The sequence below is a fragment of the Protopterus annectens genome, chromosome 1.part0, assembly GCF_019279795.1.
Source record: "Protopterus annectens isolate FY-2018-M chromosome 1.part0, PAN1.0, whole genome shotgun sequence".
Taxonomy (NCBI): domain Eukaryota; kingdom Metazoa; phylum Chordata; order Ceratodontiformes; family Protopteridae; genus Protopterus; species Protopterus annectens.
The window spans coordinates 1,527,258,932-1,527,282,474 of NC_056725.1; the positions used below are offsets into that span (position 1 = coordinate 1,527,258,932).

At 40.3% G+C, this 23,543-nt stretch overlaps 1 protein-coding gene across 3 annotated transcripts in view; it reads left to right on the forward strand.

The window, feature by feature from the left end:
• The window catches only part of LOC122798752 (hyaluronidase-1-like), a 519,492-nt gene that overhangs the window by 416,378 nt on the left and 79,571 nt on the right, over nt 1–23,543 (forward strand). The window contains exon 4 of one of the 3 annotated variants that reach the window (XM_044067875.1): nt 1,794–1,839. The exons of the other annotated variants lie outside the window; for them this stretch is intronic. Within the exon in view, the coding sequence (XP_043923810.1) occupies nt 1,794–1,811 (18 nt within the window). The 3' untranslated portion in view covers nt 1,812–1,839. Of the gene's footprint in view, nt 1–1,793; nt 1,840–23,543 lie in introns of those variants that run through there. 3 annotated transcript variants of the gene reach the window in all.

A 23,543-nucleotide genomic window follows, 5' to 3' on the forward strand; every position in this document is an offset into this window, starting at 1 on the left:
AAGACTGCTGTCCATGCTGTGGTCACTGCCAGCAGGAAACAGTGGTGGGAGAACAGTTTCTGAAATGCTCAGGCTTAATGCAATGCAGAAATATATGGTGTTAACAGTTTGCCTCACATTAAGCCTTTCTGAATCCAATGGACTGGTTTTGAAAGCAATTAATTTTTTTTTATTATCTGATAATGTAATTTATTTTTATTGAGGTGCATACTGGCCAATAGTGTATGTGTCTCTAACAGCTTATAGAAAGTCAGTGGGACATGATTGTTATGAAAGATATGTAAGAATGTTTTGGATTAACTGAGGTAAAACCAATTTGCTCATAGTTCTGACAGGGCACAATAGGGAGCAGAAAAATTATTACTGTTGTTTTGTTGTTTACTCATAATTGTGTTTGATTGTGCTTTATTTATTTATTTTTTGTTATTAAAACAATTTTCCCAGTTTAATTCCACACCCTACTCATTCTGTTAAAGCTTTGGCGACTTCTTTTAGCTTGTCAGATTTATATTACTGCTGATCCTTGAGTGTGATTTACTGCCAGCTGTTATGAAATGGTGTTATTAGACTTCATTCAAGTACTAAAGAATGTTATTAATCCCTTACCTTCTATACATCTGTAGCCAGCACAATCTGTTACTGTTTGACTCCCCTTACAATAGCTAGTGTGTGACATGAATTTCCTGTGTCTGCTATAAGTGCCTGAGTCCCAGATGCTTGAAGACCACTGTCTCACAGCCAGGAACATGGGCGTCTTGCATGGGCTGCCACTTACGCTTAAACCCCCTCAACTACATATTCAGGTGAGGTGTGACACCCATGCAAAGAGAGTGGTGCTGCTGTACCTCACCAGAATACAGTAGCTGAGTTTAGCAAGGTTAGTGCAGCAGACACAGGGAGTGATTAAGAGGGGAGGGAGAGTATAGTTTATGGCTTCAGTCAACGATCCAGAGTGAGATTTTAGGTTTCGGGTGAAGGAGTTTAGGGTTATTTAGTAGGTGGGGAGTTTTGGGTTAGAGAGTGATGAGGGACTTTAGGGCACAGAAAGAGAGTTTTAGGTTTAGGCTGTAGCAAGGGAGTTTAGTCTTAGGGATTAAGAGTGGAGTTTTAGGGTTAGGGAGCTGAAGTGGAGTTTGAGGTTTACAGAGGGGATTGGGAACATTAAGTTTAGGGAGAGAGGCAGTGGTTTTTGGGAGTGATTGGTGGCTTCAGAGTTATGAATCCAGTGGGAAATGTTAGGGTTGGGGATAGGGATCAGGTGGGAGATTTAGGGCTAGATGTAGGACTCTGGTATGGCTGTGCATGTCAGTTGGGTTGGGTGGTGGAAGGGCTAGATAAGTTGGCTCAGGCTAGTGGGAGTTAGGGCACGTCATTTAGAGCAAGTGGCAGCAAGTAAGTGTGTCATCAGCTAGTAGCATGCAAGCACTTGTAGTAGACTTAAATTTCTTATTAATAGCTGAACAGTATTAGTAGGAATCCCAAGACATGATGCACCTAACATGAATGACCACCTGCTTAGCTTAAAATCATGTACAGCATTTAAACATAAAGTGGCTGTGCTTACCCTGGAGTATGAATTAGATTTGTTAATCTGAATTATCTTCTCACAAAATGAATTACTGTTCTGTATGGCAAAAAGCCACTATTAAATACAACTGAATTAGAATGTGGTACATATAAGGTATTACGTTTCACTGAATTTAGTGTGAACTAACTGCTTGTCCCTTGAACAAGTTATCTTATGTGATACAGTGCAAGTTGTTAATAAAACACCCTGCTTTGGATTTCTCTAGAGTATACAAAGTGAATGAGATGTCAGCCCTGCCTGTTTGTTCTAAGGTAACATTTATTTTCTGAAACTGAGTAATTTTAAAAACCCTGTTGACTCTGTAAGGTGTATTGCTCATGCTGGTATTTTTTTATCCCAACCTGTATACCTTGCTTCTTTCTGCTTTATTATAGAGATGTTAGGTAATGTCTGACCTAACCTTTACTACTCAAAAACCAAAACAGAAGTCTAATTAAATCCTAAGCTTTTTAGCTCTGCATCAATATATGTTATGTTGCTTGTGGTTTTACAGTTAGGGTCTATATTACGTAATTGAAAATTAACTTAGTCGAACTGGATTTAATATCAAAATTCACTTCATCAACTCGGTCATGTGGGGGGGCTATGGCCCCTCCCTGCTAATTAAATATACCAACTCCAAGATCGCACTACAGTGAGGAAAGGGCAAATTTCCCAATCTTCACTGTACCGCAATGTCACTATCAGAAGCTCGATGAAGTGAATTTCGATATTAAATCCAGTTTGACTAAGTTAATTTTTGATTACATAATTCAGACCCATACAGTTAACCCTCTAACTGCAGATGAGAGGTTTAACTAGCAGCAGTAATGAACACAAGTACTGATGGTTTCATGTTACCACAATGTTTCTTTGAAAATATTTATTTTAACACTCCTCTTAAGGGCATTACGTTTAGTGATTCATTTAAACCAGCCAAACTGTTGCTGCTAGCCTCTTGGATCTCAGGTTATTGTCAGTGCTTGTCCAGTCATGATGTCTTTCTGACTCACTATGACAAAGTCAGGTATCACTTTCCAGTCTATGGAAAGCTTGAGGCAGGTGTTCGGTTAATTGCTTGTTGCAAACATTTCTGCATTTTGCAACTTTAATTTAAAAATAAACATTGTTACAGTAAAGTATATGTGTGTGTGTGTGTGTGTGTGTGTGTGTGTGTGTGTGTGTGTGTGTGTGTGTGTGTGTGTGTGTGTGTGTGTGTTTGTCTGTGTGTGCAAGTGTGTTGATTGACTTCCAGTTGTTGGAGCAAAAAATGATCCAGGATATCTTTTTAGTGAAGTAGGTTCATAGGGAGGTACTAGGCTATCAGCCCGAGGGCCTATGTAAGCCTAGCCAGCAAGGTTCCCTGGCTTACGCCACCCAAAAAAGTTATTTTCCTGTGCCACTGTCGAGCAGAGACACAGAAGTGATCCATGGGGTGTATTTCCTATTTCCCATCCACTCATGAAGATTTTTCTTGAAGAGTGCTATTGAAAAACTTTGCTTGACATAGATGGGTAGCCTGTTCCAGAGTATGGGAAGTCTCTGGGACAGGAATCTAGCCCTCCAGCATATCCTGTTTATTGTGGTGACAAGGTTTAGGTCCCTAGAGCATGTAGCTCGGAGGGATTGGGATTTCTTTAGGTGTAGCATGTCCAACAGTTCTGGGTTTGACATAGCTTTATATGTTAGGCAGAGATCACCTAGGATTAGGTGACATGCTACGGAGTAAAGCTGGAGTTTTTTGAGATGGTCAGTGTAGGGCATCTGTTTGAGACCAGTAATCCTCTTTGTGAGGTACTTCTGTGGCCTTTCCAGCTGCTGCAGATGTCTTGTGAGGTACATTCCAAAAGGGGCGTTGTACTCTATAATGGGTCTAATGAGTGTCGAGTAGAGAGGAACAATGACCTCTTTTTTCCTGGATGAGAACCCTTTTATGATGAGGTGTGCCATGTAGCAGGACTTCCTGACTACTGTGGCAATGTGACTATCAAAGGACAGACTACTGTCCACCTGGGTCCCAAGGTCTCTTATCACACATTCGGTGTTAAGTAGACTGCTGACTATGTAGTAGTTCATGGGTACAGAGTTTTTACCAAAGGGGATAACAATGCACTTTTTGTTTTTGAGCTTGAGGCCATGGCTCTGACACCAGGCATATGTCTCAGTGAGGCCCTTCTGTAGTATTTCTATGTCATTTGGGGACTCAGCTATGGCTCCTAGTTTGCAGTCATCTGCGAACTTCGTTAGTCAGAGGCCTTCTGTGTTAGCCTTTACTTCAGAGAGGTAGATACCAAACAGGAGAGGTCCCAGGACTGAACCCTGTGGTACTCCACTTGTCACTGGTTTGAGGTCAGATTTTGAGCATGCAACTTTTACAGTGTGGGTTCTGTCAGTGAGCCAGTTGGCAACCCAACTTGTGACGTAGGGATTTATACCTATTTTAGTGAGTTTAACTATAATTCTAGAATGGGGGATGGTGTCAAAAGCCTTGGCGAGGTCAAGATAGGCTGTTTGAACCACCTTACCCTCATCTACGGCTTTGGTGACCGCCTCAAAGAAATCGATCAGGTTCAGGAGGCATGATTTGCCTTTCACAAACCGAACTGGGTGGGATCCAGGGTTTGGAGGTTACCACTGTCTTTGTTTATGAGTTCCATGATGATACGTTCCATGGCCTTGCAGACCAGGCTCGTCAGGCTAATAGGGCGATAGTTTCCGGGATCAGTGGTGGCTCCCCCTTTGTGGAGTGGGATAACTGTTGCTGTATGCCATTCAGTGGGCAGAAAGCCTGATGTGAGGCTATGATTGAACATGGTGCTTAGGTGGGGAGACAGTTCGTTCTGAAGTTCGTGTAAAATGCAGCCTGGGATGTTATCTGGTCCCATGGATGCTGTGTTTTTGGCTTTAGAGAGTGCAGCTTTTACCTATGTAGTTGTGATTACAGGGACTCTGCATTCTTCCTGTATAGATATGAGCCCTTTAGGGGGTGAGGAGGGGTGAAGTTAGCACTGAACCTATTTGCCAGGATGTTGGTAATATCAGTTGGTTCTGTAATTTTCGTGCCATTGTGCTGTACTTCAGAGCAGATCTGGGTGTTGCCATTGAGATTCTTGACATAGCTATAGAATGCTTTGTGATTGTCAGTGGCGATTTTGTTTTTGGAGATAGCTTTGGAGGATCCTATAAGGGATCTCATCTTCTTACTGAGGCTGACCAGGGAGCTTCTCCACTCATGGTATTTTACTGTCTTTTGCAACAATTTCTTCCATCTGTTGTACAGTTTGTTTATGGCAGGGTACCACCAGATTGGCTTCCTTGTTTTGGAGGCTAGCATCTTGGTTCTGTTTGGGATAGCACGATCCATGCACTCGTGTAAGTGCTTATAGAGTGCATTTGTGAAGGATTCAGCAGTCGTAACTGTATTGTCCATCTGCATAGGTGTCATGAAGTTCACCACTTCTGACTTAAGAAGCATGAAGTTGGCTTTGGAGAAATTTTTACTGTGGTTTCCTTAATGGGGGGTGGGGGTGGGATGTGGATATCAAGGGTAATTAGCTTATGGTCGGATCGGACCAATGAGGAGTTGACTTCAGGTGTGGAACACCGGTCACTCATGTTGGTAATGACTAGGTCTATGATATTGTTGCCCCTGGTGGGGGTGTGGATAAGTTGATCCAGGGCATTGGAGTTTATGAATTCCAGAAAGCGTTGTGTGAAGGAGTTGGTACACCAGTAGTTTTCCCAGTTAATGGTGGGGTAGTTGAAATCGCCCATTATTAGGGTGTTTGGTTGAACCCTAATATTTTCCAGTACATCAAGAAAAGAGGAGTCGGAATCCTGGGGCATGGTGGGGGATCTGTAGCAAGCTACACTTTGAATTGCAGTTTTGCCCAGAGTTAGTTGCACTTGGATAACCTCGGATGCATTATGCTGAGCAACTAGCCTAGGGGTGTGGATATCCTTAATGAATATGGACACACCTCTGCCTTTGGTGTTCCGGTCCAGGTTACATGGCCAAAAAGTATGGTATGAGTTATAGCCTGGTAGAGCAGGGGTGCTCTCTGGCACCTTGAACCAAGTCTCAGTCACTGCACAGATATCGATGTTCTCTGTTTTAAGGAGGGCCTCGAGTGAGTGCATTTTGAGATTTAGACTTCTAGCATTGAGTAGCATTACCCTCAGTTTTTGCTTGCCTGTTCGTTTTACAGTGGTGAATTTATCATTTGAACCATGCCTAAAAAAGGCACTGTGGGGGCGGCAAGAGCCTTAGCCAGTATCTGGAATCCCATGGGCGACAGGTGCAGGCCAGCTCTGGCAAAGCATCGTGGTCTGTCAACCATGTCATCCCAAACAGACAGATGCTGGATCCCCTTAGAATGACACCAGAAGCTTAATCAGTTGTTGAAGTCAGTCATTTTGTCCTTGTACTGCGGTATCATTCTGGGTGATCGCAGAAAGCTACTCAGAGCTAGGGTCATACCTGCCTGGGCTATAAGATCGGAGAGCTCTTCCATGTCTCTTTTCATGTAGTCCAGGGAGGTGCGTCTCAGGTCGTTCACACCAACATGGACAATGACAGAGTCATATTTGTACTTGTTGTGGAGTGACCTGAGTGTGTAGATTATGTGGCAGATCCTGGCACCCAACAGGCAGCTGACAGTAACCTTCTCCTTGTTTAGCCTGGTGAGTGGGACATCAGTGTGCCTGAGTACAGAGTCACCTATGACTAGTGTGTTGGATACGTTGTTTTGCCTTATTGGCTGTGGTTGAGTGGCACACTGAGTCTGTGGGCTATGTGTCATTTGGGTTGTGTTGGGGAGTGTAGGTTGCTTGTGTTTCTGCTTTGGAGGTCTCCGTTGCTTGGGCAGATTATTATTGAGAACCTCCGCAAATGTTTTTGTTGTTCTATGTGTGGATTTTGGTGGTGTAGATTTAGTGAGATTATGTGATAAGTGTGGTGTGGTGCAAGTGTTTACCTTCTCCTCTTGAATGTCAAGTTCAATCTTGGTTGAAGAGAGCTTTACCTCCAGTTTGACTAGATAAGTGCATCTCTCACAGGTTGTATTGTTGAGTGGTAGGAGGAGAGCGTTGTCTGTGTACGAGGCAATTGCTACATTGCCCCAAGATGCCCGGATTCATCAGATAGACGGAAGAGAACACTGGGAGCTGATCCTTGGACATGTCTGAATAAAAAAAATATTTTCCTCTAGATAAGTGAGGAAAGTGAGTACAAGAGCTGTTTTTCTCTAAGCAAGTGAGGAAAGTAAGTGCAAAAACAGTTTTCCCCTAGGTAATGAGGAAGGTTGAGTGCTATAGTAATTACTAGCTTATTTAGTGCTTACAACAAGTTCTGAACAAGTGCTGAGCACGAATAAGCAAATTCAAGTGCTAAAACGAAGAATCTCTATCTGCACTAGACTAGTTACAGGAAAGAAACTAGTGCAAATGCGGGCTTTCAAATCAGAAAGTTGATTCTGATTTTGCGAGTTGGGGCAAGAGAGTTTATAACATCAAGGAAAATATGGTTGAATTTAGTAACAGCATCACTGAGTGGGAGAGTTTTTAGGAAAGACCAGTTGATGGCAGAGAGTCTATAGTTAAAGGTTCAGGGGAAAAGTTAGTCAGTTTTCTACAATCTCTGTAGAGATGGAGCTTAGAGAGATGAGGAGAGTACCTTAAGATAGAGATGGGAGAATGGTCACTAATAGAGTCAGGGAAGGTAGAAGGGTTACAATAGTTGTTTGGAGAGTTGGTCAAGATCCAGTCAATTGTGGAACCAATAGCATTTTTACTGTAGTGGGTAGGGGTAGTGATCAGTGGTGAGAATCCATACAGGTTAATGGAATGTTGGGATGAGTGACTAATAAGGGCGTTCCAATCTATATTAACATCTCCAAGAATGATGGTTTCATAAGGGATGGAGTTGTTTATCTATGAGAGTATAAGTTCCAAGACAGGGGTGTTTTTACCTGGGGGATGTAGACAGAGGCAACAGCAAACGTCCTATAGTTATTGATGTGGCAGTCTAGGAGCAGTAGTTCAGCAGGGGAGAAACTAGGCAGGGTAATGTCTATAGCTGTTTGCGTCAGTGAGACAGAGTACAAGATAGCCACCCCACCACCTTTTTTTGGGTGTCCTATCAGACCTATAGATATTGTATTGAGGTGGCAGAAATTCAGAAGAACTGATATGTGGTTTTAGCCAGGTTTCCGATAAGGCCAGGATATAAGGTTTATGTTGGGCCAACCATGTGTGAAGTTCAGACGTTTTGTTGTTTAGGCTTTGGATGTTCATTGCAGAGATGGAGAGATGTTTGAAGTTTGAGATATTTAAGGATGTTTTTGGGGTTACAGCAGATAAAGGTGGAGGGGTAGTGGAGAGAGGAGAGGGACCAGGATTAGGATGGATGTCACCAGAAACCAGAAGAGCAAAGACAAGACAAAAAAGGTGAGGGTGGTCAGTAAGGGGAATGGGGTACTTGAGTTTGGGCTTACGAGTAAGAGTGGGGTAGGCCATGAGTTTAAATTTAAGACATTGAAAGGGGGAGATACAGAAAAGAGAGGGGGCAATAGTCAGTGGGGGTTAGTTATATGTTGGAAGAGGTTTGGGAAAGGGAAAGGTGGGGGAAGAGGGGAAGGTATGGAGCTCAGTGTGGTAGGAAGTGTTTAGGGCTAGTGAGATCAGAAGTGGGACAGATAGCAATAAGGATAGCATTGTGTGATGGAAAAAGGAGGGGAAGAGTTATAGGGAAAAATATTAGGGAAGGGTGGTGTGTGAGGGAAGGAACAGTATTGAGGGTGGAAATAGTGAGTATGTTAGGAGATAGTAGGTGTGCTAGGGAGTGAAAGATCTAAGTGTGAGAGAGGCAAGCCACAGAGGAGGCAACCCAAGGTGGGTGGGGAAAAGGGGAGGATTGGTCACAAGGTGAGAGGAGTGAAAGGGTGAGAGCACAAGTTATGGTGGTAGGAGGGACTGTGGGAGTGACCACACAACAAGGTAAAAGTATAAATTTGAGGATACTTGGGGGGGGGGGCGGAGTTGGGGAAAAGTACACCACACCACAAGTAAGTTGAATGTAAGTGCCTAAAACCTGCACTCAGCACTTTACTTTTACTTACTTTTAGCAGGGCCAACAGTATACAATTTTGAGGTTTTATCAGGGTTACTCAAATGTCAGACAAGTAAGTAAAGCTATGTCTGAAAGTTAGAAAGCCATAAATGTACAAGGTATAGCTGTAAGTCAGATGAGCACAATGTTGAGTTACAAAAAGTCAAGACCAGAATATCTAACTGTCAAAATGTCGAACAACCATAAAATCAACATTCTAATCATTGCAATTATATAACATCAAAAACACTATTGCAGATGAGTCTGTACAACACTATTCCCATCTATCACCTAAAACACTACATCCGTACTTGCATAGTCCAGATCACACCTTTCTTATGTTTTTGCAGGGGGGCTGCACACCCATCCCCACTCCCAATTCTGCGCTCGCACTACAGTGGAGAAAAGGTACATTTCTCGATCCCCAATTTACCATGCTCTCCAAAAGTTGCACACATGCACCTGTTCACCTACACACACATCCATCATACACACTTCCCCTCCTAGTCACCTGTTCTGCCAGTTTAATTACCACTACCACCATTTCTTTAAAGCTTATACATCTGTTCCGCATAGTAAAAAATCCCTTACCTGTTTCTTACAAACTAATACCAAAATATCTCAAAAATCATCATAGACCGTTAAACGTTACCTCTGCCATGTTTGTTCCATACAAAACATAACTTCTTAAAGTGATATTACAAGATTTAAACTCTACAACATTAGGATATTAACATATTTAACATTAGCACACTTGACATTTTCAATTTTCATTATTTTGGTAATTAGATGTTCTGGTCTCGACGTTTTGTACTTTGATGTTGTAATTTGACTTAATGAAGGGGATCCATATAAATATATCTATATATATATATATATATATATATATATATATATATATATTATAAATGCATACACACACACACACACACACACACACACACACACACACACACACTCGATATATATATCTGTATCTATCTGTATATGTCTCCATATATTTCATATCAGTGATTCAACAGGCAGCTGACTCACCTTTGGTGCAGATTGTTGTGGTTTCTCTTCCAGCAACAGTTACAGTGATTGTTGACAGAGCATAAATGGGGTGCTGCACTCCAGTTTAACATCTCTCATCCAAATGATGACACACTCAGGTGTTTCATCGGCATGAGAAGGTGGTAGCTGAGATGGACGTAAAAGACCTTGTACCTTCTATCAAACAGAGCAGGGGTTCTTTATTTAAAAAACATTATGTAGAGTACTATTTTCAAACTTGCATATTTACATTCATACAAATGTATGCAGTGTACAATGTTTCATTCCTTTCCATTGTTGTCATACAATTATAGATATATTGCTTTCCATTATTATGTTAAACTTCTATCTTCATTATCTTATTTGAACCCCACTCTTTTTTTTCACAACTACCATCGAATTTTTCTTAAAATTATTGCTAGTCTCCATTTACCATTAAACACTTCATTTAGCCTTTTATTTCAAATGGTCCACACTACACAAAATAATATGTTATCTGTTTTTCTAACAGTCTTTATTTTTATGGCTATAACATCCATACATAATCATACTCATACTTATTTCATTTACTTCCTTTATATTTTCAAAGAAATTTTGTTTACACAATTTTCCCACAATTTTACAACCCATATATATTGTAAGAAATTATGTTCTGTAGTTTCTTTTTTACCACAATATATATACAAACTCTTTCCCTGATTTTTATATGGCTTCTTTCCATTTACAGAGAATGTTGTTGTTGTGTCTTACGGCTTTTCCCGGTTAGGGGTCGCAACAGTGGAACTTCAGTCCGCTAATGATTGGCAGTAGATTTTTATGTGCCGAGTTGCCAGCCCTGATGCACAACCTTCAACGAAGGTGCGCCCATTCACGCGTATCTCCACACAGAAGACGCTCTAGCTGAGAATCGAACAGGACGTCTTACTGTGAGGTGACAACACTACCGCAGCACCACCACCGCAGTTTATTAATCACTAAACTCCATAAAAAAATCTTGACATTCTACTTGATTATTACACCACGCTTTTCATATTTTACAGCTAGCTAGCTCAGCCCAAGCATTAACATAATAATATTGTATCATGATAGTTTTATACTACACTTTTCTCTCATTTCCTATTTCATCAGTTTTTATTTTCCATAAAAGAGTTTCTTCTTGATAACATATCATTACTTCATTTAAACATGCTTTATTATTTTTGAAATTTTTAACATATCCCAATATTTTAGTAGATGTACTACTAACCTTTCATTTTATCATTTATCCAAAACAAAACTGTATACATATTCAAAGACGCAGATAAATAATTGGGTTTATTAATCCTAAACCGTCATCTTCCTTGTCCATGTACAAGACTCTTCTCTTCGCTGGATTCAGTCTTGAACCCCATATAAAAGAAAAAATTACTTGTAGTATTTCTTTTTCATAGAATATTGGCAACATATAGACACTAGCTAAATATGCATTCTTTCCCAGTATAATTGAATTTGTCAAATAAAGCTTTTTATTGGACTATAGCGTACATGTTTTCCACAGGCAACAAAGCTCCTTTATTTCCTCTAGTATCCTAGTCCATTGTTCCTCACTTACATTTTTAGTCCCAAATTTTATTCTTAATTCACTAAGTAATATATATATTTATATATATATATTTACTATATCACCCAGTCCTTTATTTTTTTCTGTATTTAAAGTCATGCCTATTATATTTAAACATTGATGTATAGAACATATAACATCTTTCCTCCAGATTTTGTTTCTCGTAATCAGTATAATATCATCTGCATAAGTAAACATGACTGGGATTTCTATCCCTTCATTAGTAATATAAATAACACCTCTCATGTGCAAATTTACATCTCTGACTTATTGCATTCATAACTAATGCAAATAATGTACTAGGATCATAAGGGGTTAGTTACTAGGTTAACGACCTCAGGGCCCTTACAAGCCTAGCGAAGTTCAACCCATGTTCCCAATGGTGTCTGGTTCAGGCAGACACTAAAATCAGCACCTATTGCCCCTGTCCAAGAGGGAAACAGGTAGAACCCCCAGGTGAATTTCTGGTTACCCAGCCTATAGTCCAAATTACGCTTAAGTAGAGGGAATGAGGAGCTTTGTTTATCATGAAGAGGAAGCTTGTTCCAAAGGTGGGGAACTTCTGTGAGACAACTCTGTCTCTCCAGTACGTTCTGTTGATGTCACATACCAGATTAAAGTCCTTGGAGCGAGTGACCCATGTGCCATTTGACTTGTGAATATGCAGCATTTCCATTAAAGCTGGGTCAGAGATTGCTCTATATGCAAGGCACAGGTCTCCTCTAAGCAGTCTGTAAGGCACAGAGTAAAGCGACAATGATTTTAGTCTGTCTGCATAAGACAGAGCTTGAAGACCCTGACTTTCTTTGTAAGGAACTTTACTGCAGGTGTTTGGAAAGGAACATGCCAAAGGGAGCATTGTACTCTATTATTGGCCTGATGAGGGAAGGGTACAGGGGGATTATAACCTCTTTTTTCTGCAGGCAATGCTGTTGCTTATGAGGTGAACAGTATAAAATGCCCTTCTTACCACTGTGGAGACATAGTGATGGAAGTTAAAGTTGCTGTCGACCTGTGTGCCCAGATCTCTCATCACTGACTGTGTGCTTAAGGTATTGCTATTTATGTGGTAGTTTGCAGGAATATCACCCTTGCTGAAGGGGATGATAATGCATTTTTTTCCATTAGGTTTAAGACCATGACTCTGGCACCAGTCATTAGTCTGTGTAAGATCTTCTTGTTGGATGTTGACATTGCTACGGGTTTCAGTGATCACTCCCACTTTGCAGTCATCAGCAAACTTTGTCAGCCACAGTCCTTTAGTTTTAGCCTGTACTTGATTCTGAACAGTAGGGTCCCAGAACTGATCCCTGTGGAACACCACTGGTTATGGGTCTGGTGGAGGAGGTGAAGTCCCCTATTTTGACTGCATGAGTACTATCAGCAAGCCAGTTTGCAACCCACCTGGCAGTATATGAGTTGATACCCAACTGGTTGAGTTTATCAATTATGCCTGAATGGGTGACTGTCAAAGGCCTTGGCTAAGTCTAGGTAGGCCATATGCACAGATTTGCCCTCATCTGGGGCTTTGGTGACTGTCTCAAAGAAGTTCATCAAGTTTAACAGGCATGATGTCCCCTTGACAAAGCCAAACAGGGTGGGGTCGAGTGTTTGGAGATTTCCTATATCTTTGTTAATAAGGTCCATGATGATGCGTTCCATGGACTTGCAGATAAGGCTGGTCAGGCTAATGGATCTGTAGTTGCCAGGGTCTGTGAATGCACCCCCTTTGTGCAAAGGGATGACAGTAGCTGTTTTCCATTCTGCTGGGACAAAGCCAGTGCTTAGGCTGTGATCGAAAAGCGTACCCAATGGTGATGCTAATTCCTGTTTTAATCCATGTAGAACACAACCTGGGATCATACCTCTCAACCTCTTAGAGCAAGAAATCTGGACAAAGCCATAAATAAAAGTGGAACAAAGGCCCCAAAATAGGGACAATTTTTAAATATTGCTGCTACAAACTCAGAAAGTTAATAGAATAACATATTTTGTATTAGCATGTATTTTCTGAAGGATATGAAATCTGAAACTCAAATGTCTGCCATTATTTTGTAACTTCAGTCTTTAACGATTTACCACTAATTTGCCAGAAAACCACAATTTTATGAAAAACGGACCAAAAATACGAGGCCGAAATCTGGACATTCTGTGAAAATCTGTACAGTTGAGAGGTATGCCCGGGATGCTGTCTTGTCCAATAGAGGCTGTGTTTTTACCCTTGGAGGGGGAATTTAAGACCTGCTCCTCAGAGATACTAAATGGGGGACAGGTGTTAGTGATGCTTTGGGGTATATGTGGCAAGGGCAGAGGAGTGAAGTTATCATTGAACCTGTCAGCCAGCAGATTTGCTATATCCACAGGTTCTATATATGTACTACCATTAACTATGAGTTTAGGGCAAATCTGGGGCCTTACCTTTGAGGTTACAGGTGTAACTAAAGAATGCCTTGTGGTTATTCTTAATTAGGGAAGCTAATTTGGATTCATAGTTAGCTTTGGAGGACTTCACTAGGAGAATTATTTGGTTGTTTAAGTTGAGAAGGGAGTGTTTACAGTTTTGAGACTCTTAGACAGCAATTTCTTTCTCCTATTGTATAGCGTATATTATTGGCAGTTGTCCACCAGGCAGGTTTGTGTTTCCTTGATGATCTTGCTTTGATCCTATTAGGTATGGCAGAGTCATTACAATTGTACAGGTGCTCGTATGAAGCATTGGTGTATAACTCAGCATAGTTGTCTGTTCCATCAGTGGGGAAGCTATGAAGCTACGCTGTCATGTAAGAGGTTGTAATTGGCCTTGGAGGAGTTTTTTAGTCTAATTGTTGCTGGGGGGGGGGGGGGGGTTGTGTTATAGTTACTTCTAGCGAGACTGATTTGTGGTCAGATCTCACCAGGGATGGCCACACACTGGGGGTGGTGCAGTGGTCCTCCATGTTGGCAAGCACCAGATCCAGGATGTTTGAGTCCTTTGTGGGTGTGTTAGTCAGCTGCTCCATGGCATTGGAGTTAACAAAGTCCAGGAACCTTTGGGAAAGTGAGTTAGCATATGTATAATTTACCCAGTCAATCGATAGGTAATTAAAGTCACCCAAACTAGGTTGTTTTGTTGTATCTTCAATGATTCAAGTAGATCCAGGTAGGCTGAGTGGATGTCCTGATTCATGGAGAGGGGCCCTATAGCTGGTTGTGACCTGAAGAGGGGTCTTACCTACAGTCAGTTGTACCTGAAGTAATTCAAGGAAATTGTGCTGTTTAACCAGTCTAGAGGTGCATTTATCTTTAATGCATATTGATACACCACCTTCTTTAGTTCTCATGCCTTCAGTTTGTGGTCTGAACGTGTGGAAGGAAATGTAACCTGGTATAGCTGGGGTGCTGTCTGCAGCCTTAAACCAGGTCTCAGTGACTGTACAAATGTCAGCATCTTCCAAGGTGAGGACTACTTGCAATTAGTTCAGTTTCTGGTTTAAACTCCTAGCATTTAGCAGCATAATGTTGAGGTTGTTTTTAGAGGGTATTTTTACATTGGGAATTTTGTTCTTGTGACTTTGTCTAAAAAGGCACTATGGGGTTGCATGAGCTTTAAGCAGTAACCAAAATCCCAGGGGTGACAGAAGGCTATCTCTGGCAAAGCTTTGAGATCTGTTGACCATGTCATCCCCAGGCTGAGAGATACTGGATCCACTTTGAATGACACCATAAACTAAGCCAATTGTTGAAGTCAATCATTTTTTGTTTGTGTTGAGGTATCGTCCTAGGAGAAGGTAAAATGCTGCTTAAGGCTAGGGACATACTTTCCTGAGACACATAATCATAGAGCTCAGTCATGTCTCTCTTCATATAGTCCAGTGAGGTATTTCTCAAGTCATTCATACCAACATGGACTGTGATGGAGTCATAACAGTGCCTGTTGTTGAGAGAGCTGAGTGAATGTGTGATGTGACAGATCCAGACACCTGACAGACAGCTGATCATGACTTTTTCCTTATCCAGCCTGGTGAGAGGGACATCTGTGCGTCTCACAGTTGAGTCGCCTGAGACTAAGATGTTTGTTTTTGTGTTATGCCTTAGGGGCTTGACTGGCGAAACACTGGTATGTGGTATATTATGTGTACCATGTTCTGCAGAGGATGTATTATGTGAATCATGCGTGTGTTTGTGTCTGGGAAGTCTCTGATGTTTAGGTAAGCTTCTGGTAAGGACCTCCACATATGTAGATTTATGTGTTGTTTTCTTGGTAGGTGCAGGAGGTGAGATGTGCATGATGACAACCTGCTTAGTATCAGATGAACTGACTGGTGAGTGAGAGAGCCTGGATTCTAGGTTCTTGATATAGATGGATCTCTCACATAATGAATTTGTGTGGACTAGAAGAAGTGGGTTGTCAGTGTACATGAGGCAATTGCTATATTGCCTCAGGATGCCCATGTCGACCTGGCTGGCTGGAGAAACTGTGGCAAATTGTCCATCCGTAATGTTAGGTAAATTGATGTCATCTGAAAACAGGGAGAGGACAGGAAGGACCAGGTAAAGTAGAGGACAGGAGATGTGAACAAAAAATATGAAGGGCTACTGGATCGGATCTGTGTTGGTACCTCAGGAGCTTTGCTGAATGTATCACCTGTCAGTGAGGGACAATCGCTAGAACTCACTGATGGAGTACCAGCAGAGTACTAAGGGAAACTTTGCAGTCAGAAGTGTTTGTGTCTATAACTGCCAATGGTGCCCACCACTGCTTGGCAGTGCGAGATGCTCAAACAAGCTCAAACCTGTGCAAATGCAGTACTTATGTAGCAAATGAGAGCAAACAGATTAACTATTAAAAAAGCTCAAAACTGAGCCCTGTTCCAGCAGCCCTCAATCAGATGAGTTCTAACTGCACACTCCTGCCACTAGGGTGCAGGGGAACTCTCTCCAACAAAAGACAGTCTGGTTTAGTGCTCAAGTTATACAAACAGAACTAGATTCAGCAGGTCCAAATCTGGTCTATGCTACAGGAAACAAAGTGCCACAATTTTAGGGGAAAAAACTGTTCAGATAAGCAGCGATATTGTACAAATGCAGTTCAAAAGTGCAATATACATTGAAAAAGTCTACTTAAGTTTTGCAGAGATCAGCAGATGCATTGGATTGATCAGATAAATACAGCAGAGCAGTAGCTGGCTGCTAAACTCTGTGGAGCTTTGCTAAACCAAGCACAAACCCTCACAAACACGGTGCTTATGTATCAAATGAGAGCAAACTGATTTAAGCAAATTAACCACTAAATAAAAGCTCAAAACTGATCCCTTTTCCAGCGACCTTCCATCAGAGTATAACAAAAAACAGCCAAATGGCTCAAAAACTTGTAAACAATAATAAAAATAAGAAAAGCACGCCACCAAGGCAGTATTTGCATGAAACAGTAGTTTATTTTACATTAAACACTGTCAAAGTAAAATCAACTAAGCGCTTTCACCAAGAAACATGAATTGGCTTCATCAGAGTCACTCATTTATGGTATAACTTCCTTTATATACTCTAATTACTTAAGAAGTTGTTCATGATTTTGCTTGTATCAATGAGATTAGTTCTAAATGCACACTCCTGCCACTAGAGAGCAGGGGAACCCTCTCCAACAAAAGGTGGCCTGGTTCAGTGCTTTGGATATACAAACAGAACTAGATTTAGCAGGTCTGAATCTAGTCTATGCTACAGCAGACAAAGTGCAACAGTTTCAGAAAAAAACAGCTCAAATATGCAGGCACAATAAGCCTTCAACCAGCAACTCCCAGCTCAGAAGGGCAGAGGCTACCCTGTCCTTCCACAAGAGTATAGACCACAAACCTTCTTAATGTAGAATAAGTGACCTAAAGCCCAAAGGCTTAAACCAGAACTAAGACACTTTTAGAATAGCAGACACACTAAGCCTTCAACCAGCAATTCCCAACTTAAAAGGATGTAAGTGACTTCTCCTGCCACAAGAGTGTAGACTACAAACCTGCTTAATGTAAAACAACTGGCCTGAAGCCCAAGTGCTTACATCAAAACTAATAGGCTTAGAATAACAATTACAATTTAATCAGGCTATTAACAAGCAGTAATAAATGCAGCAGAATAAATGCAACTGAACACTTTTAAGAACAAACAGCAAATGCAAAATCAAGGAATAAAGTAGGAAGAAACACAAATATAGTAAAAGCAGCTAAATAAAGTGCAGTGTTTTAAGTTAAGTGGGAAGGGATGAAACAGAAGATAATTCCAGGTTAAGAAACTAAGGGGGCGGACCTTCCCAAATGATCTCTCTGTACTCAGTAGAATGAGCTGATGAGATGGGACTGAAAGAAGTGTCCAAAAACAGATTTGTAGTAGGGGCCGGCAACTGAAAAACCACCAAGTTTAACAATACAATAACACTTGGGTGGTAAAAATAAAATGCAGACAGCGATCAGCAGTATTCGGGCAGAGTACAGCAAGCAAGCCAAACAAGCACTCTAGCTAAAGAGAGATATTTCTAGCTAAATGAGGAATATTTCTCAGCTCCACTAATTAGCTGATGTTATTCACTGTTTGTAAAGGAATTCTTTGCCAACTTTTCTAACTGACCCTAGCTAAAACCTCTTAAAACTTCAACAGAACAGAAAACTTAAAACAAAAACAAATGTAATACAAGAATAAAATACAAAATAGAAATAACCAAACCTTAAATTAAAAACTTCAGTTAAAAATAAAATGCAGACAGAGATCAGCAATATTCAGGCAGGGTACAGCAAGCAACCCAAAAGAAGCACTCCAGCTAAATAGAGCTATTTCTGGCTAAATGAGGAATGCTATTTCTCAGCTCCTCCCACTAATTAGGTGATATTATTCACTGTTTGCAAAGGAATTCTTCACTAACTTTTTTAACTAACCATAAACAAGATGTCTTAAAACTCCAACAGAACAGAAAAATTAAAACAAAACTCCTACATTCCTATCTCTCTATGTTATGCATAAATTATTGTGAAATCTTTCTTACCTGACCAGTTCTCTCCAATTGAGGCTATTTTAAACTGTACTGATGTCTAAGGATGTAAACTTATATGAGTTTACCCTACTCTGTTCTGTACCTACTGTACTTTGTCCTGTCTTGAATGTTAGTTTTTAATTATTCTACTTTTTGGATGACTAAGGATAGACATTTTTACTTATTTACCATACTCTGCACTGTACCTACCATACTTTGCCTTGACTTAAATGTAAATTTTATCTATTCTACTTTTTACTCTGTGCTGTACGTGCTTGCTGACTTGTAGAGTCTAATTGCTACTGATGTTAAACCTGCTTTTTTGTATATCACTATTGGAGACTTTATATAATTAGCTATGTACTATTTCAACTTAATTTTATGTTATGAAGTATGGAGCTTTTCTCCCCGGGTCTCCACCAAAAAAAGGGCTCTGACCCAGCTGGACCAACCCGGTCAACAAATGTCAAATAAATAAATAAATAAATAAAATGTAATACAAGCATAAGATACAAAATAGAAGTAATTAAACCTTAAATAAAAAAACTGCAATTCAAAATAAAATGCAGAGATCAGCTATATTCAGGTAGAGTATAGCAAGCAAGCAAAAACCAAAGAGGGCTGAGAGGACCAAACCCTATACCATGTGAGCTGCATTCACAACCTTAATTTCACCTCCAACTGCCAGTCTCTCACATTATATCCCTGATGTATGCTATACTTTGTCTATTTCTTTGCTTATCCATCAATTCACTAAAATTCTTATTTTATTTTTATTATATGCAGAACAACATACATTCCTAATTTTCTTACTGATGTTATACTCTTCCATAATTGTACACAAAAGTTCATGTTGTACTGTATCAAAAGCTTTATTTAAATCTGTTATCATTATCTTGGTGTTATCAGTCCTGTTTATAACTTCATCCACAATTTCCCTTACGGTGATAATTTCAGACATCCTTTTCTCTTTAAATTATATATGCTGCCTTCTATAATACTTTTCATTTTAAATTCCATTCTCTTCTAAATTATTTTCATAAAAAATCTTATAATCTGTATTTTTCAGTACTATAGGTCTCCAATTTTCAATTTTACTTTTAGCTTAATTTTTCCATATAAATCTAAGTATACCACTGCATAAATCTTTATGCATAAAACCTTGATTTAACCACTCATTTGTAACTTTTAAGAAGTATTTTTTTCCAAGCTGTAAAATTCTTATAAAATTGATATCCTATTCCATCTGATCCTCAGACTGACTCTAAATTAACCTAAGTATTTCATCTAATTTATATAAGGAAATATTGTTTTCCATTTCCTTATTTTCTTGTTCTGTCAATTTTTTAACATGATATTCCTTTTTTGTACTTTCTTCTGTCCTGAAACATGTATTTTACGTAGTTTATTACGATATTCATAATTTGTTCCTGATATCTTCATACCTGTCCTCTATCATCGTTCATTTATTTTTAACCACGATACTGAAATAAGCTGATGCCTCTTCTTTTTTACCTTGTAAATAATATCTTTGCTTAAATAATTAATTTTATCTTGATTCTCTTAATAAACTCTGTTTTATCACATAATATTCTCTATTGTTTCTTTCCAAATCCTTTAAAGCATCCATTCACATTCCCCAGGATTTAATAAACTCCATGTAGGCATCATGTAGAGCCTACATGGAATGTATCCATGTACACATCCACGGTTCCCCCTCAGCAGCGCTCCATGCATATTAATGATGACACACTGCCAAGGGAGAGCATAGGAGCAGGGTTATTGAATCAGTGTAGGGAGAAGTGTAGAGGCTACCCGTGGTTGTGGATGGCCTGTACTACTCCTTGCAACTGTTAAAATGCTGTGAATTGGGTCAAATGTGTAATATTTTATTTTATTTATTTATTTTTTCTTCTTTTTGTATGTTTGTGCAGCATGTTTGTGCGGCATGGCTTGGAGCACAACAGTGCCAAGCTGTGCTCACATATAGACAGCTGACACCTGCCAGAAATAGAAACCAAATGTCATTAATTATCATAATGATGTATTTTGCTTATTTTAAATATTTTTTTTTTTTTTTTTTTAATTGCTGTTTGCATGACGTGGCACAGAGCGCCACATAGCCAAGCAGAGCTCATACATACATAGCCAAACAGCTGCTAGATATCTAAAACTAGAAACCAGATGTAATTAATTATTTATATCTGGGTTTATTTAACTGCATTTGCACGGCACTCTGCAGTGTTTAGCAATGCTAACAGGTAGCCCAGTAGTATATGTGAAGGTATACTAGTTTTCATAATATCCAAGTAGCTAAATGGGTAGAGATACAGCCTAATGTTTAGTAGGTCCTGGGTTTGAGTTTGTAGCAGTGATAAAATGTCTATAATTTAATTTATTATATATATTTATTTTTAAAAACAAATTTGTGAAATATGGCACTGCTGTGCTGTGCTGAACAATGCTTAAACATGCTAATGGCTACTTTTGTTTGTTTGGTGCTAAGCTTAGCTAAAACCTTGGTTGTGAGAGATTTCACACTGCTTATCTGCACTTCACTGGATTGCATGCTGCTAAGCAATTCAGCACTTTTTTGAATGTTTCTCAGTGATGTGTAAGGGTGGGAAAACAGCCTGTATTAGGCACAGTAGGCATGAATTCTGCAACAGTCTTTGAAGTCTGATCAGCTGTTGATATGGCAGGTGGTGCTGGTGAAGGTGCATGCTTTTGGGTGCAGAGATGGATTGTTCAGGAGTCCAGGGTCTTTGTTGGGCTCCTGGTAAAAAATCATGAACCCAGACTGCTGCAGGGCAGTTTCCAGGGCTCGGAGTGTAAGGTGGAGTCCTGGGACCAGTTGGCCAGAGAACTCACCAGTGTTAGTGGTATCCCCCCGCACAGGTAAGCAGTGCCATCACCATTACGACGACCTGAAGTGGAGAAAGTGGAGAACCTTGGACACCTGGACCCAGGAAGCCAGAGCTGGGAATGCCCCACAAATATGTAAGTATGTTTCCTCTATTATACCTATATACAAGCTGAATGTCTGCAAAACTGGTATGCATAATGGTGTGCTTCTCTCCCAACAGCTGCAGCTGAGAGGGCTCACAGTGTTGAGTCCCATGCTGAGTGCCTGGCCAGATTGCGCAGTGAGTGTGGCATGTGCAGATTTATTATGCTAACTGTAGTGTAATAAGCAAGAAAGAGTAAAGCATTTACTGCAGTAAAGTATACACCATAAAAACTGTAGTGCAATAAATGGGCAAGTAGAACTGTAGTGCAAAAAATGGGCAAGTAGAGCTGTAGTTCAATAAATGAACAATAACAACTGTATTGCAATAGACAATAAGCAATACCAATAACAGTAGGCAAAATGGTGCACAGCAGGATTGTGCTGTCATAACCATTGCAGTAGAGCTGCATGCATTACTTGTCTATGGTAAGGTTGCTACAGTCAAGTATAACACTGTAATAGCTGTAGAATGCAAAACTAGTGTCCTGCAAGCTGTATTGTTTAACTCATAGCACAGTCCAAGGCTGTCTCCAGGCCAGTATTGGTCACATAATGCTCTCTGTTCCTCCTACTCCAGGTAATAAAGGTATATGGGTGAGGTATCCCTCTCTATGGGCAGATATTGTGTAGACTTCACAGACATCTATCAGCAATACCAATAAAGTGTTAAGCAGCATTGTTGATTTCTACAGAAATCTGTTTTTAATAAATGCAGTATGGCCGTATTTCATGCATGCATATGTGTTCCACTGTCACTGCAGTCAAGTATAGCACTGTAATAGTTCTGGAATGCAAAATGAATTCAGTCACATAATGCTGTCTTTTCTCCCACTCCAGGAATAAATGGCATATGGGTGAGGTAGCCCATATTATGATCAGATATGATTGTGCTAACATTTCACAGACAGTTATCAGCAATGCTAGTAAAGTTACAATTTTTGCAGATGTTCCCTGCAGTCACAGCTATTGGATTCTATTCTCATACCTGCCAGCTACGGCATGATGTCTAGTTTATGTACTGTACACAAACATGCCTCTCAAGTGTCACAATTTTGTGTAATTTAATTAAAATTGCCTAATCCATCTGTCACAGGATTACCAGAAAAAAGATTACCTGGAATGCAGTGTATTACCAAATCTGCTTACAGAACACCTTAGTAGTTAGAGAAGTCCAAATTATGTGAAAGTGTTCTGTTTAGTTGTGTACCTGAATTTGTTATTGCTTGACCCATACTGACCTATGCTAACAGCTTGAGAGGTATGTACGTGCTACATCACTTATAGGAGAATTGTAGTCACTGTACTCAGAACTGACACTACATGCCTGTAGAGTATTTATTATCAGTGTTTCCAGGGATATAGTCTGCATTGTCAGTAATGGATTGTTTTTCTCTCTCTCCCCACCCCTTATTTTAATTTATTTATTATTGTTATTTATTATTATGATTTAATATTAACGTATGTTGTTAAGCTAACTAGATTTTTGCAAAAATGTGATGTAATATTGTTATGTGTTGTTATGATTCACTATTAACATACTTTGTTAAACTATGTTGTTGCCCTTATGATTTACTTCTTACTGGCGTGCTGTTACCGTACTGACTGTTATGTTATTTACTGTTGTGTTACACATATTATACATTAAGATGTATTTGGATCAATTAAAATGATGTCCCATTCGGTTAATACTAACAATGGTTTGGTTATTTCTAACCTTAACTTATTGCTATACTTCATTCATCAAAGCACGTCAAGGTAGGTCGGGTCCAGCTGATCCACCTACCTTGCCTCAACCAGCCGTGGCACCACTGGTGGTGCTCCCTTTGTTGCCTCTGCACTACCTACGATGTCGGGTAGTACCTCCCCATAGAACAGGGCCCGGCCTCCTCTAGGAGTGGTGATGGAGGGGGTGTTGTCACCCAGGATGAGCTGCCGCTCTTGTTGTGCAGGATATTCTACAGTGGGTTTGACTGCTGCCTGCATCTAATTGAGGGCATGCTGGCCAACCTGGTGGGGCAACCTCACCCTGGTGCCTAGCCTTCAGCACTGCCATCCTCAGGGCAGTGAAGGTGCAGTGTCGACAGTCCCATGAGTGGGGATGTGAGTCACGCTGCTGCCGTCTGGAGGCACATGTGACTTGGGTTCCACAACACCCTCCCTATCCAAGGTGTTCACACCCTCATGTGTCAGACACCACCTCTGTCTACTGTCTTGTCTGTTTGCAAATGCATCCTC